This window comes from Xenopus tropicalis, chromosome 1 (genome assembly GCF_000004195.4).
Source record: "Xenopus tropicalis strain Nigerian chromosome 1, UCB_Xtro_10.0, whole genome shotgun sequence".
Classification (NCBI taxonomy): Eukaryota; Metazoa; Chordata; class Amphibia; order Anura; family Pipidae; genus Xenopus; species Xenopus tropicalis.
In genome coordinates this window covers 42,642,827-42,658,877 of record NC_030677.2, presented here as the reverse complement: position 1 = coordinate 42,658,877, position 16,051 = coordinate 42,642,827, and the positions used below count along the sequence as shown (strand labels likewise).

At 40.2% G+C, this 16,051-nt stretch overlaps 1 protein-coding gene across 6 annotated transcripts in view; it reads right to left on the bottom strand.

Annotated features, from left to right (window-relative positions):
• Positions 1-14,847, bottom strand: part of pcm1 (pericentriolar material 1) — a 51,266-nt gene extending 36,419 nt beyond the window's left edge. For 2 of the 6 annotated variants that reach the window (XM_012955659.3, XM_018095637.2), the window contains exons 1-6: positions 14,707-14,847; positions 8,187-8,315; positions 7,558-7,797; positions 7,190-7,459; positions 5,437-5,607; positions 5,196-5,312 (exon numbers count right to left, since the gene is read on the bottom strand). In XM_012955659.3, coding sequence (XP_012811113.2) covers positions 5,196-5,312; positions 5,437-5,607; positions 7,190-7,459; positions 7,558-7,797; positions 8,187-8,282 — 894 coding nt within the window. In that variant the 5' untranslated portion in view covers positions 8,283-8,315; positions 14,707-14,847. Of the gene's footprint in view, positions 1-5,195; positions 5,313-5,436; positions 5,608-7,189; positions 7,460-7,557; positions 7,798-8,186; positions 8,316-9,401; positions 9,531-14,706 lie in introns of those variants that run through there. The other 4 variants (XM_012955661.3, XM_018095648.2, XM_012955660.3 and 1 more) reach the window with 3 other exon arrangements.
• Positions 14,848-16,051: the final 1,204 nt, after the last annotated feature.

Here is a 16,051-nt window from a genome sequence, read left to right as displayed (position 1 = left end):
CCTCAAACATCTTTGATGCTTCATTTATTCTACAGTTGTATCACATACAACAGCCACAAGTTACCAAATATCTTTTGTATTGGCCTGCATACTTTTGGGCCAATTTTACAAATGCTGGTAATGTTACCAAGCAGCGAGGGGAGAATGGTGTTTAACTGCTCAAATAATTTAGACACATTATTACATACTGAGGTATTTATCTGCATTGCGACATGACAACTCATTACAATATTTCTTAACAACTTAGATTAGAATTTAGAAACTTAAATATGAAACTAATTTAACTAACTGAAAAATGAATTCAATTATGGAACTGCATATAGTTATATTAGTTATGTCAAGTAACACATAGCCAATCACTGAGGAAAGAGACTGTGTAAATTGTTTAAAGGAGAACAAAATGAAGAATCACTGTAGAGTGTCAGAATGTTAAGAACCCCTGCCCCAAGGATTTCAGATGCTTACTTTCTATCCTGTGCTGGACCACCTGTTCTTTAAAAACTGCAGTGGTGCACCATGCTGCCATATTGTTCCACCGTCCCAGCGCCTAACAAAGCACAGAGCAGGTACAGAATGCAAAGATGAATGCACTCATCTAGGGCAGTGCATGGGTTGCCTTGAACAAAGGAAAAATTGAGCGACGTGCTACGGCGTATCCCTGGGCCAGTGTAGTTTATAAAAAGACGTGTCGCCCCAGGTTAGAGCACTAAAGTGTACAACACAAACACGCCACATAAAAGTGATTTAGAATTAGATTTTGTATAATGTGGTAAAACCAAGCTGCTTAACACCTGGTGGTGAATGGATTTCTATTACACTGTTTCAAAGGTCAGAACCAGAAAGGGATAAAAAAAAAATTCAATTGCAGTTACATTTAAAAAGTGATGAGGCTTTTAGTGCGTATAACAGAAGGTATTAATTAACAATTATCACAAGTTGGAGCGCCAGTCTAAGATTGGAGTTCACAGATATGTATTGGGGACCTGTTAAACTTGCAACATATCCTGTGTTCTTCTTGGCTGGGGCACCACTGAAGGGGAAGAAAAGAGATTTGGCTCTGCTATTGGCCCCATATTGCTGCAAAGTTTTATAAGTGTGAGAAAATAATTTAATTAAGGAAGCTCAGTTCTACGGAGACAGTACTTAGTCCAGGCTACTTTATTAGGGTGATGGCAGAGAGAACGTTTTGTCACTTGTGCTTAATGTGCTTCCAAAGTCACCGGCCGACCCGCATTAATGTAATTATCTGGTGAGTAAACATATGCGCCACGTAGTTTCTTTGAAACATTCATATGGGATTTATGACCAAAATGCATGGAATGTGGATTTTCCAAATAAGTGGCCTTTCCAAAATTTAAATATAATAATGTCTAGAATCTACCAAAGTACATTTAAACAACATGAAAATAACTTTTTCCAATAACATCAACTTTTGATAAATAAGTTAAGATCAAGTACAAGGCATTGTCTTTTTACACTGGCAAGTGAATCATTCAAGCATGAAGAATAATTTATTCAAAAAATTGGTCTCTATTGAGTGTAATTTGACATGGCAGGTTTTCATATCTTTCTAGATTATAAACGTATTTAAACTGAGTGGTCCAGCGCAGTGGTTTTGGATAGAACCACAACAAAAGGATATATTTTTTTAAGCCCATTTTTATCATAGTATTTATATATTATGATAAGACTTTGCTTAAAGGGGTGGTTCACCTTTAAGCTAATTTTTAGTATGTTATAGAATGACCTATTTTAAGAAACTTTTTAACTGAACATTATTTATTTGTTATAGTTAAGTATTTATCACTAACCCCAGCAGCCAATAAACTATTGCTCTGTGAGGCTACAGTTTTATTGTTACTTTTTGTAACTTTCTTTTCTATTTATTTCATCCAAACCACTCCCTGGTTGCTAAGGTAACTTGGACCCTAGCAACCAAATAACTGCTAAAAACTCCAAACTACTACAGAAGTGACAATATTCAAATATATTTTATTCTACCAGCAGCAATGAATGTTTTGAGCTACTCTGACATTTACAGAATACACATTCCAAGTTAATACCAAGTTGATACACAGGGGAGTACACCACTTTACATTGCAGATGTATTAATACATGACGCAAGCAGAGACATCCCAGATTCCCTTTTAGGTCTGAGAGACAGAAAAATACACAAGTTACTTTGATATTCAAGTTATTTTTTAGGAGAACTTCCCCACATACGGGGATACATCTCATAAGAATCTGTAATTACAGCCATGCAGCCAAACTGAAGTGTGTCTAAAAATCCCTTTCACAATTACGTTGCAGAACTAACAAGTTAATCGTTAAATGCCTAAAGCACAATATTACTTGTGAAATAACTAATTCTAGTTATTTGAGAAATACAATTGTTTTACATTCACCACTTTAAAAGAAAAGCACCAAAAATTTCTATTCAAATTCTTCAAATGTCATCAATGATTACATAGAGCAGTGCTGTCCAACTTCTGTTGTACCGAGGGCCGGAATTTTTCTGACCTACATGGTGGAGGGCCGATAATGGAAGCCAGTTTTGACCACTCCCCTTTTTGAAACCGCACCCACTTGAAACCACACCCATGTTATCACATGACCATACCCATATTAATGGTTGTAGTACAGCAAAAACCTGCAATACTCTGCCTGCCCTACCCTGCCTGTGTGTGCCATACTCTGCCTTCCCTACCCTGCCTGTGTGTGCCATACTCTGCCTTCCCTACCCTGCCTGTGTGCCATACTCTGCCTGCCCTACCCTGCCTGTGTGTGCCATACTCTGCCTTCCCTACCCTGCCTGCGTGTGCCATACTTTCACTGTGTTTGCCATTCTTGGCTAGTTTGTGCCATTCTTGGCTGGTGTGTGCCATACTCTGCCTGTGTGTGCCATACTCTGCCTGTGTGTGCCATACTCTGCCTGTGTGTGCCATACTCTGCTTGCCCTATGATGCCTGTGTGTATGGCACACACAGGCAGCCTACAGTGACACAATGCTGGCACTGCTCCTACTGTCTGCACAATAACTATATATTAAAAAACTTTTTAATTGCAGTACCACCTCAGTATATGTTCTTTTTGTAGTGTGCAGGGATTATTTATGGGTTTCTACTGCTCCTGAGGTGTGAACAGGGGAACAATGGGGGTGATTACAACCTGAGCCTGAGGTGTGAACACTGCAGGGGGGGAACAATGCAGAGATTAAAAGGTGTGAACAACACAGGGAATTACATATTTAAACAATACAGCCTGATTACAGCCTGAATCTGAGGTGAGAACCATGCAGGGGGGGCAGTTAATCACAGTACTGATACCATTAAAAGCTTACACAAGAGTAAGCCATCAAAGCAGCCAGACAGGTGGGGGGCCACACAGAGGGGGGTCGCGGGCCGCATGCGGCCCGCGGGCCGCCAGTTGGACAGCACTGACATAGAGGATTACAGACTGAAAACACTTATATAAAACAGGAAATGTTTTGCAAAGAATTGTTTTTATTTGTAGGTGCTGGATCACTGATACAAACTAACAATGTATATGAAATAATACTTTCATTTTATTTGGTCTTTTAAGGCTGCCATACATGTGCCAATCTATATGGTATTTGTGCCAAAAGGATGAATACCATGAGAGGGGCTCATACGTGTATAGCCACCATTGTTTTATTTGGTTAATTATGACTGGAACAGTGGGGATTGAAGATTCACCAGGACTGCAGGATTAATGGCCATATGCTCAGCCCTACAGCAGAAATTGGCAAAGATAAACCCTTAGCCATTGTTGATAGTGTTGCTGGGTGAAGGCTCCCCTTTAAAATGGGCAATCAATCTTATTCAGTGTTTGGAATTAACACAAACATTTTTAACTACTGAAATTCAACACATTTTCTTTTAACAGTGGAGTAGGGGGTCCCCTGACTACCAGCTGACCTGAAGGTGGATTAGACTTTTCTTCCAGCAGGCCAAACTGATGTGATTGAGTTGTCCGTGTATGTGTCTAAATTACACACCAGCAGATAAAGGCTCAAATGCAGTTTGCACTGAAATCCAAAATCCCATGCAAGCAAGTTTAGGTCTTGATGGTTAATACAAATAAATGTACAATGCCAACAGAATGTTTAGATTTAGTCACATAACTTATTAACTTTTTATTTTGAAATCCCCTAAAATGACCCTCATCTCTCAGACTATGAAGACCTCAACTACTGGGCATGCTCACAGCTTCTGCTCTAATTAAAACCAATCATGTATGCGCAGTAGGCACCTCTTTGAGATCATCATAGTCGGAGAGAGGAGTCCTCATAAAGCAGAAGGTTGCGGGGCTTCAAGCTAGACAAGTAAGTCAGCAAAAAAGTTCTGCTGCTTGTGACAGAGAAACAAAATAAATATATATATTTTTTTTTTAAAGTTTACTTGTTCTTTAAAAAACACTTAATAGTAACTCACTCTTCTACAGTGGCTGCATGACAGTGTATCATTGCAAAGATGGTTATGAAAATCACATACAATTCCAACTTTTGGCTTATGAGTGATCTGATTTTATAACTCAACACTCTGCATTTGGAAACACTTTTTGGGCTTATGTAGAGAATTTCTGGTAGTTTCCTGGTAGTTTTGTGGCAGCCCTAACATCCTGCATTACCGAATCTAATAAAGCATGTATATAATTGCTAAAGGATGCAGAGCTTATCACAAACAGACAACATCAAGATAAAATACACAAAAGTCCAGCAACCTCTTCCACTCTTTCCGATGTTCCTGCCTATAACTTTGAGTTCTAGCCTTGAACCTTACCCTGAACTATGATGCCAGATTTCACGGTTCTTTCTCCATAATGTATCCCCTTTCCCACATTATGCTCACAAATTTTTAAACGACTACACAGGCAGGGCGTGAGAGATTTTTAGGTTAGCCTATGGATGTGTATCTGCAGGAGTTTGGTCCCCATCCACAAGAAAACACACAGGCAGATAGAACTTAGTGTGCCACTGCCCTTGAACAACATAATACATAAAATCAGAGCTTTTAAAGCCCTATTACAGCTTTTGTATACAAAGAAATGGTTTAATAAAAGGGGTAAATAAGGATAATAGTATCCCTTCAAGACTGGGATCCTCATGGTTACGCATTTGTAGTTCAAAAGCTCAATTTCATTTTGTTCAGCTAGCATTATAGAGAGCTGCTTACCGTGGTGTCTGAAGCTTCAGACGGCACATCAATGTTTAATGATGTGCTTTCAGCTACAGAACCAGATCCCATTGCTGAATCTACTGTCCGAACATCATCCTCCTCATTTTCGCTAGCCTGAAATATTGCATTAGCATAAACAACCAAGTGATAAATCAGAAAAGAACTGGGAAGCAGTGCTAAAGCGTAATAGCCCACATGCAAGGCATACTTTAACATGTTCAATAAAGGTCACACTTACAAGCATCTTTTGAAGAAATTTAAGGTAAGACTTTTCCTGGAATTTCAGGTGCTCAATTAAGTTTGATAATCGGTCAATATTTGCAGACAAATCATTTTTCTCAACAAGGTCATCTCTCAGGGAACTGGCCTTGGTGATATAGTCACGAATTTGAACAAGTCTACTCACAACCTACAGAAAAAGGCACGAGAGTGTAGATAAAGGGGTTTTTCTTCTTTGCGATGAAACTTAGCTAACAAATATATATTTAATAATGAACACTTCTTAGTAGAGTATAATTAGGAAAATATAAAAAGGATAAATATTTACTTTCCCTTAGAACTGATAACTTTAACTGTGCAGCCAGAACTTTATTGCCGAAATGAATACTACTGTATGCACTAGTTTAGTCAAAGAAACACTATGGCTACTACCATTTATATATACAAAGTGCAAAAATTCTCTCAACAGTGATTTTTCTTTTTAAGCCTCACATACTTGATGCCAACTAAGCGGCTTAAATTCATGTTAAACACAAAACAATCCTAATGGTTTATCCCTAAACTCATTTCAGCAGAAGGGCTGTGGAACAATGGCATTTTGATTGCAACAACAAAATTTCAGGCATCCCCACAGGTAATTTTCCATTATCCACTACATTACATAATCCTGTGCTACAAAAGTGAGCCGAGTTGCACGACTTACAAATTAAAACAGGCACCAACAATCAAAATGCACCAGTTTTATTTTTAAATGCACAATTTATTAATCATTAATTTTACCAAACAAAATAAGATTTATATTGCTTATCATGTTTTAGCTGGCTAAAAAACACCACAAAAGAATTTTGAAGTTAAAAACTTGCTCTTTTGGTCCATTCAGTTGTTTTACAGTTGCAACGAGGCTCAAACATGCCAGGCTAAGAAGTGGCTCATGTGCCATCAGCCTAAGTATTACAGAGCACAGTGTGTTATTTACATCAGAGGAGAAACTACCATTTGCTCCCATCCAGGCTGCTGATGTAGACACAAGGCACATTTTGGTGCAAAAATTTGTTTGGGCTAAAGGACTGATGTTATGTCTGTGCCTATTCAGACCCAGGATATAATGCAGCACATCACATAGATATGCCAGCCAGCCTGGAAGTTATTATTCCTTTCTATAATAAAAGGGACACCCCCTTTGCATGTTGTCGTTATTCTGCAGTACTGTACAATGTGTTGACATCCCACGGTGCTCCAGTTAGTTTTGTGATGTATGAATAAATGACTGTATTTCATTAAAAGGACTTTGTAATGCCAGCTACAGGGCACAGTCTCCAAAATAGAAGGCTAATATACATTACACTTTTTGTATAAGATGAAACAATTACAGATTGCAACACCTCCAGCATGAAAAAACATGATCTGAGCATTTCTACCTCCAAGTAAAAAATATTTTAAAAAATACAACAAAAGCAACAAGGATCATCTTTCCAACCGCTAGGAAATTATGACTGAAGTACACCCATTAGTAATCCTAGTCAGCCTAAGCTTAGGAATCACTGTGAATGTATCAGGTTCAGAAAAAAAGCAAAGTTTCATCTGAACGTGAAAGCTTCAAAACCAAGTAAGGAAATTAGTATTTACTAACCTGACACTTAATCTGCTGGAAGGCATAAGTGTAATGCTTTGCATGTGAACAAATTGCATTATGGCTTGCTAGAACCATCAGTGATTATCTACCCCTTTTACCTTTAAATGCACACCATTTAACTTAGAATATTAAATCCTACCTGACTACTATCAATAGCTGGTTCCCTTTGACTCTCTTCTTCCAGGAATGCTTGAGAATTGGATAAAAAATCTTTATTGAAAGCCGATGCCAGAAAATCCTTTGTCGAAGAAATAGTACTGGATTCCCTCTTGGGTGGACTTTTAGAAGACTTCTCCTTGTTTGTGTTTAACTGCAATGGCAGGAAATTGAATGGCTTGCGGTTATCAGCAAGCTGACGTTTATTGTTTGCTGCTGTAGCTCTGCCTTGAGAATCACTTCCAATGCTCCTCTGTAGAAAGAAAATTATATTAAGAGCAAATAAACTTGACATATTTGTTGGGGAAATGCATAAGCCCAGAACTGAAGTAAATCTGGTGCAAAATATACCTGATCCAAGTCACTAAAATTGATTTTCTGTTTGAGCTTTTCCAGTTCTGCCTGCTCTGGAACTGACATTTGAGAAACGTATCTGGTGTGCGGAAAGGTGTGTGGTGTTCTGGCTCTCCTCCGACCAACACCAGGAGATGACTCAGGAGAGATATCATTTGTAAGTCGTAAGTCACACTCTACAAACTTTTTCTTGTTTTTCTCTGTTGATCTGTTGGCCTTCTTCTGCCCTTTCCAGTCCTTGAATAAAAAGCAAAGTATAAGAGTGGCGCTCGGTGCGGAGACATCTGGAAGAGAAGCAAAGGTACGAAGCAGAGAGCTGGAGCAGGAGGGCTCAGTAAAGAAGCATTGGTGGATGCAGTCTGCTGGGGTCGGGAAATTTAGAGAAAGTAGGGAAGTGTTACACCAGTGTAGGGGCATTTGGTAAATAAAGATGGGTAGTAAGGTGACCCAGCATGCTGCTGTTGGAAAATCTGAAGGCCCTTAAACTATGTGCAAGGTTTAAAAATAAAATATTCAATGAAGAGCACCTTACAATATCACACAAAAACAAGGTTATTATTATTCCTTTAACATGGGCTAACTGGCATGATACAAATATATGGTGGTTAAAAAGTTAAAAACTCTACCATATTATTAAGCCTGTCATCAAGAGACTCATGGCTCCAGTTAGGTAAATCCTGGTCGCTCAATGCCTCATCTGGTGGACCTCCTCCTGTGGCCATGGTTCATGGAAATTTTTCACTAAAATAACTGGCCTGTGGGGTAAAAAAAAGTTAACGTGAACCTCCACCCAAATATGTAATTCCAAGCAACTTTCCAATATTATATATATATATATATATATATATATATATATATATATATATATATATTTATTAGTAACTGGGTCACTATATTTAATAAACAGAACTACATTTTAACTAAAAAAAAACATAAAATATTTCCAATAACTGTTTTAAATATGCCCTTTAAAAAACAGTTTTATAGTCTATGTCCATATCCTTTACCAAGGCAAACAACAACTAACTATTTTGATTGCATAAGACTAGAACACAAACCCAGCTCACCATGTAATCTAAAAAGCTGAAAACATATCAGGGACCTTACTCAGTGACAAATGTGCTTTCCTACTTGCCTTGTAATTTATGGTCAAGAGACTACTTTTTATGATAAATGGGAGCTATATTAGTTTTTGTAATAAATAAACCATATCTGAGTAAAAACAAGTAAAAGCTTATTTTTAATGTCACAAAGCAATCCTTGGATCACAGCAGGGTTTTAATACATGTAACAGTGCTGAATAGTTACTGTAATCAGTTCAGGGATGCTGATGCTTACAATTGCAATTGTATTCAATAAGTAAGAATTGTATCTATATATATATATATATATATATATATATATATATATATATATATATATACTCACATACCATATGTATATAAAAAAAGAGAAACCATATCACTTTTTCATATTACTTTTAGAAGGTGGAATGATATGTTATATAAAAATATATGTTGTATTTGTTTGGTACCTAAAGAACTAGTAAAGGCCCTGCATGCAGTGTTTGTTGTAACCACAGCAACAAGGCAGGTGTACAGGTAACAAGTACATATTTGAAGTCATGCCATGAAGTTCTAAACCCTTTTGGATATATTGCGCTTGTGGGCTAAAGATGTAGCCGGTACTCGTTCTTGATTTTAGTAGATATATATATATATAAATCTTAACGGTAGAGTGCAGAAACCCCGGCAGAAGCAGCGGCCCATGGGCTGAGCGCTACAGCTAATGAAGGAGTGCAGCCCCATGCGGGTATTACTAGTAGCTATGGCCGAGCTTACCTGCTGCTGGAAGCGCTCCGCCGTGCTGCAGCCTGGGATCCCGGTGCGCACCGTGGGGAGAACAGCTCCCTACTGTAACTGCCTCAGCCAAACACACAACAATCAGCAGAAGGGGACGGATCCCGCCAGACCGGTCTTAGTCCGCGAAAAGCAAAAACCCGCCGCTCGGAGGCGGCAAAGCAAAGTGTATGGGAGCCTGACCCGCTCTCACACAAAGGCAATAGCAAGTCTGCTTACCCGGCCCGGCAGCAAACTTACAGGCTACTGGAAGTTTTATGTGTGCAAACCCCCATTAGCGATCAGCATCTCTCTGTAGCTCATGTAAATCTTCCATCAATCCAACATAAATAAGTGCAAATGCTTTGGGCGCTAATCCCTACAGGCACAATCACACAGCATTTTACTACACTGGGAATCGGGCAGACTGGCACTATCCATTTATACATCAATAGGGAGCTGTCAGATAGCTATGCTAGGATGAACACGGGGCTTCCACGTTCAGCCAATCAGTACTGCTGTAATTGCGCCAGCGCTAACACTTAAAAAAACCTCTATGTGTAGCCAAAACGGCACGGACTTGTGTGTGTAGATAGTATGTATAGTAGTGTGTATGTGTGTAGTGTGCATATATGTATGTATGTATGTATGGCAGTGTGAATGTGTGTAGTGTGCATATATGTATGTATGTATGTATGGCAGTGTGAATGTGTGTAGTGTGCATATATGTATGTATGTATGGCAGTGTGAATGTGTGTAGTGTGCATATATGTATGTATGTATGTATGTATGTATGTATGGCAGTGTGAACGTGTGTAGTGTGCATATATGTATGTATGTATGTATGTATGGCAGTGTGAATGTGTGTAGTGTGCATATATGTATGTATGTATGGCAGTGTGAATGTGTGTAGTGTGCATATATGTATGTATGTATGTATGTATGTATGTATGTATGGCAGTGTGAATGTGTGTAGTGTGCATATATGTATGTATTGTAGTGTGTATGTGTGTAGTGTGCATGTATGTATGTATGTATGTATGGCAGTGTGAATGTGTGTAGGGTATGTATGTATGGTGGTGTGTGTGTAGTGTGCATATATGTATGGTGGTGTGCATGTGTGTAGTGCCTAGGGGAAGAAATGCCTCAATACACTGTCAGTGCAGTAAAGACCCAGGGGACATCACTACAGATAGAAAGGCTGACTGTTGCTCCTAAAGACCTGCTTGTGGGTTCTTATGTGGCTTAGTTCATATTTCCTAGTTCATATTGCGGAACCATACACTTTTACTGGCCATAATTAAAGGGGAACTCCAAGGAAACACATATTAAGCTTTTCAAAAAGTAAACATAATTTCAAGCAGGTCTGCAATATACAATAACTAAAAATATGCAGCCTTTTTATGATTGATAATGTAATAATATGGTTTGAAACAGTTACCTAAGCCTGGCCCCTGTTCTCCTACTGATCTGGCTGGCTAATTTGAGATTACCAAAAAAAAAAAAAAATGTATACGTAACTGACTGTCCTCAACGTGCATCCTCAAAATCCCACAATTCCCTGCACACGTGATATCAATAAGGCAGGGATCCCAACCTTTTTAACTCATGAGCCACACTCAGATGTAAAAAGTGTTGGGGAGCCACACAACCATGAAAGAAGTTATTTGGGGGTACTAAATAAGGGCTGTGATTGGCTATTTGATAGCCCCATGTGGATTGTTAGCCTGCAGGAGGTTCTGCTTGAAATAAAACAGTGTCTCTGTGCTTCCAAAACTTGCCTCCAAGTCAGAGATTTTAAAAAAATAGGCACCTACTTTGAGGCCACTGGGAGCAACATCAAAAGGGGTGATGAGCAACATGTTGCTTACGAGCCACTGGTTGGGCATCATTGCAATAAGGAAAGCAACATCAGAGTGCAATGTATTGTGGGTTATGTAGTGAAAAAACATCACAGTTGGTACAAACCATTATCCAGCTGAATTGTTGGTGTCAATTATTTTTTACACACAATCAGATACATTTTAAAAAATCTGTTCTTGTTTAAAGGACAAGGAAAGCCATTTAAACATCCTCTCCCCTCTGCTGAAGTTCACCAACCACTCTCCCCTTTAGTGCCCCATTTTAGCATACCAATTAATAAAAGGCAATAGTACAGGCAAGTTGGCAGCCACCACGTCTAGAGGCTTCATTACCTTTCCCCAAGTTTTTGGTGACAATTGCCAAACATAAGCATGCATAGTTAAAGTCAAAACCAGATCAGCTTCAACTGTGCCCAACCTTAAGCCACAAAACCTTAATCCATGAAGTCTTGCCATTGTAGGATCACACCTGCATCTTTGTACGCTACATCTGTCTACGGAACAGAGGAGGAGTTTAATTCCCCCGATCTTAGCGAAACCCATTTGAAACCCATAATGGTCACCCAATTTCCCACAGTACACAGAGCGGAGATTGGCCAGAAAATGTCCGCTTTTGCATTATTTAGGCCTACCTCCGGTCCGCTCCATGTAACAGCTCTCAAGTGGAAGCTATACTTTTCAGCGCAGATAAATGGAGCTGCAGAAGTGGGGATCTGTTTCTCCCAGCCTGCATTTTTCTTCAGCAGGGAATAAGAACTAATGCTACCTGTGCTCATGGCCAAATGTTCTGGCAGTAAGTGCAAATGAAATGAATTTAAAGAATTAAACAGATGACCAGTGAATAGCACCTGATAATTAGCCGATATATGTGAACTGACCCGCAGCAAACTATGCAGTTTAACTAATTTACAACACCAAGTAATTGGCTTATTTTGTTTTTAATGAAGACCATCCCCAACTTTCGTGGCAAAAGAAGGTAGTGATAGTGACAGGTAATGATTGGGACAGCAAAGAGGCAATTGAAAAGTTTCAGTGTATTAACACACCTGCTCCTGAACCCTATGTCCCTTGTTATGTTTACTTACTTAATATCCCTAAAACATATAATGTGGTGGTCCAAGGAAAACCTCCAGTAAAATGTGTTCCTTTGCAATTGCAATCTTTACACTAGCTATGCGGCTCCCCCTGACGCAGTAAAGGTAAGCGAGGGGGGGCAGCATCAGAGGAGCCGCCTCAGGGGCCATAAATGCCCCTGCCTTAATGGCCTTTAAAGGAGATGGAAAGGTATAATGTTAGACACCCACAGTGATTACACAGGTATAAGATCCATTATCAGGAAACCCGTTATACAGAAAGCTCCAAATTATGGAAAGGCCATTTCCCATAGACACCATTATAGGCAAATAAATGACAATTTTAAAATTACTTCATTTTTTCCGTGTTATAATAAAACTGTACATTGTACCTGATCCCAATGAAGATATAATTAATCCTTATTGGAGGCAAAAACATCTCATTCAGTTTATACAATATTTAAAATTATTTTTTAGCAGACTTAAGCCATGAAGAGCTAAATTACAGAAAGATCCCTTGTCTGGAATACTCCAGGTTTTGGATAACAGGTCCCACACTTGCAATCTCTTATCTGAGACCATGAACCAGTGCTCTTTTGCTAAAACCCGAACCGCCCCACTACTACTGTAAAAGCGCTAAAGGTGGCCATACACGTGGCGATCTGACGATGTTTCGTACGACCATCAGTCGCACGAAACATCGTAAGATCCGCCACACACCATTCAGGGCTGAATCGGCAGGTAAGGAGGTAGAAACAATAGGATTTCTACCTCCTTCTGCCGATTCAGCTCTGAAAGGAGAATTTTGGTCAGGCGCCTTCTATGGCGCCCGATCAAAATTTTCAAACTGGTCCGATCGGCGAGTCGTCCGATATCAGCAGCTTCCTGCGATATCGGTCGACTCGCCGACATGCCATACATGCACCGATTATCGTACGAAACGAGGTTTCGTACGATAATATCGGTGCGTGTATGGCCACCTTAAGTCACTATCATCTTTTCCTACCTGGATCCTCTCTACAATTTGGGTGCAAATGAGCAGTAGAGTAAAAAGCTGAACTAAGAAGAAAAAAAAACTTTTCGCTCTACTGTGCATGTGCACCCAAACTGTAGAGATCCAGGAAGGAAAAGATGATAGTACCCAAGTATCCCAGGGTCTCGGGTAACTGTGGGGGGGGGCTCAGTAATTATAACTTATTCTTTAAAAATTCCCTCTTATAGCATGAACCCATTCATTTTTTATAAACTCCAGACAGCCAAGCACAGATTGGCTTAGGCAGGAGTTTAATACTATTTGGAACTTATGGAACAGTTATAATAAACATTCACACCAAACTGTAATCACTTGCCAATGGGCTCACTGGCTTTAGGGCTGCAGACAAACAGGACCCAGTGCTAATGGTAGATGGCCCAGCCTGTGAAGTAGTTAGGGTAAGATCTGAGAAGAATGCCTATTTGCTATTATAGGTACTCAGGTAATCAAGGTTTATACAGTGAGATTTGGGGCCAATGTTTACTTGCTGTTTTAGATATTCTTTGAAAAACGGCCGCCTAGTTTATGCTGCAAAGTTTAATGTATATATGTCTATATATACCACCTTAACGTAGGGCCCAGAACAGGACTGGCACTTTGGATATTCTTTTGAAAATGCCTGCCTAGCTAATGCTGCAAAGCTTTCATGTATGTATGCCTGTCACCAGCTTATTGCAGGGATTGGCACTCTGGATATTCTGGCAAATGCTTCTAAAAACTGCCACAGGCCTGGGCTTCATCCCTGTGCCTCCATCCCTGTGCCTCATATCCCTGTGCCTCATATCCCTGTGCCTCATATCCCTGTGCCTCATATCCCTGTGCCTCATATCCCTGTGCCTCATATCCCTGTGCCTCATATCCCTGGGCTTCATCCGTGTGCCTCCCTTACAGCTCTAGATGGCAGGGAATGAGAAGCTGGGATTCTGGCTATGTCCCCATACTGGAACTGTTTAATAACCAATCACCATTCAAACAACTTCAAGCAGTAACTAGCTCGCACTCACACTAACCTTCTAGCTGCCTACCCCTGCTATTCCAGGCCATGTATCCCCATGAAGAACTCCCCTAACGGCAGCAGGTGCGTTCAGGTGCGCTCAGACAATAATATTATATATATCCAATTACAGGCCCATGCATGGGAAACCGAGCAAATCCGAATACCCAAGCACCCCTGCAGTAGTTTCCCATGGCAGGGCAGAGCGAATGCCTCCTGGGCACCATGCACACCTGCACCACAAGCCAGTGGGGACACCCTGCTGTATAACTGAATATATCACTGTAAAACGAAAGCACACAGCAAGCAGGCATGTACACAGCCAGATTAGATTCCTTATCGTCACCTTGTCTGTCAGGGTAACCGTGTCTCCACTGCGCGGCTCACGTAGCCTTCAGACTCCCGCCTCTCCATCAGCCATATTGAATTCCGATTCGCGACCCCAAGTGGAGACGGAAACACTCCGGTTTCCCCAGCAACCAAGCAAGCGCAAGTCACAATAGAAAAAATGAAAATTTGACGCAGTCAAGTGGCACTGAGTCCTGTCTAGCCCTAAGCAGGCAGCGCCATCTAGAGGATTTTCGGTGGGACGCGCTGAATGTAAAAATAGTGCTAAAAACAATTGCGAGCCTTAGTGCGGGGTTAAGTCAGCGAAATGGAACATGAACGTAAATTCCTATGCTCTTCCACTCAGCAGTTGGTTTTGTAGATTTTCTGAAAAGGTTCGCTGACTGGCGCTTATAATGTTATGCAGGCAGGCATTGACTAGTTTTATATTTTCTGGAATAAGGAATAGCATGAAAATGGACTGCAGAACCGACCATGTTTCATGAAGGTGTTAGAACTGAAATTAAAATGAATATTTATAGTAATATAATAACATATATATAGTAATATATGTTCTTACAGCATTTTAGTTAATATGGGGGCACTGGATGGTATCACAGCATCAATAGAATGCTTAGGGGCCACCACTGTGTCTATCATGAAATGCTGGGGTACCACTGTGTCTGTCCTGATATGTTTGGGGGCACCACTGTGTCTATCATGAAATGCTGGGGTACCACTCTGTCACGAAATGCTCAGGGGTACCACTGTGTCTATACTGATATGTTTGGGGGCACCACTGTGTCTATCATGAAATGCTGGGGGTACCACTCTGTCACGAAATGCTCAGGGGTACCACTGTGTCTATACTGATATGTTTGGAGGCACCACTGTGTCTATCATGAAATGCTCAGGGCAAAAGAGGACCTGTCACTTTTGAAATAATAGAATACACCTGATGTAAAGCATTAAATTAGACTTGCAGCTGGAAATATCTTTAAAATATGTGAAAAATGCAAACAGAAAACATCAGAAGGTTACACTGGGGACGACTTTTCACTTGTAAATAAATGTTTTTATTTTGTTGAGATACCTCACTTGTCAGGGACTGCTCGGCTACTGCCGGGGGTTGGAGTAAGGACCAAAGAGGAAGACTGGGTACAGGCAGTACAAAAAGTCCCAGGCGCAGTATTCAAAGGTTACCAAGAGTATCTAGTCAATATTCAGGCACAGATCAGTTCAGGCGACAATCAGTGGCATCAGAATCAGGCAAAAGGGTCAAAACCGGCAATTCATTCAAAACAAACAATTTACAGCGCACCCTTGTGCTCAAAGAAGTCCTATATTAGGGCATTAAACCCAGG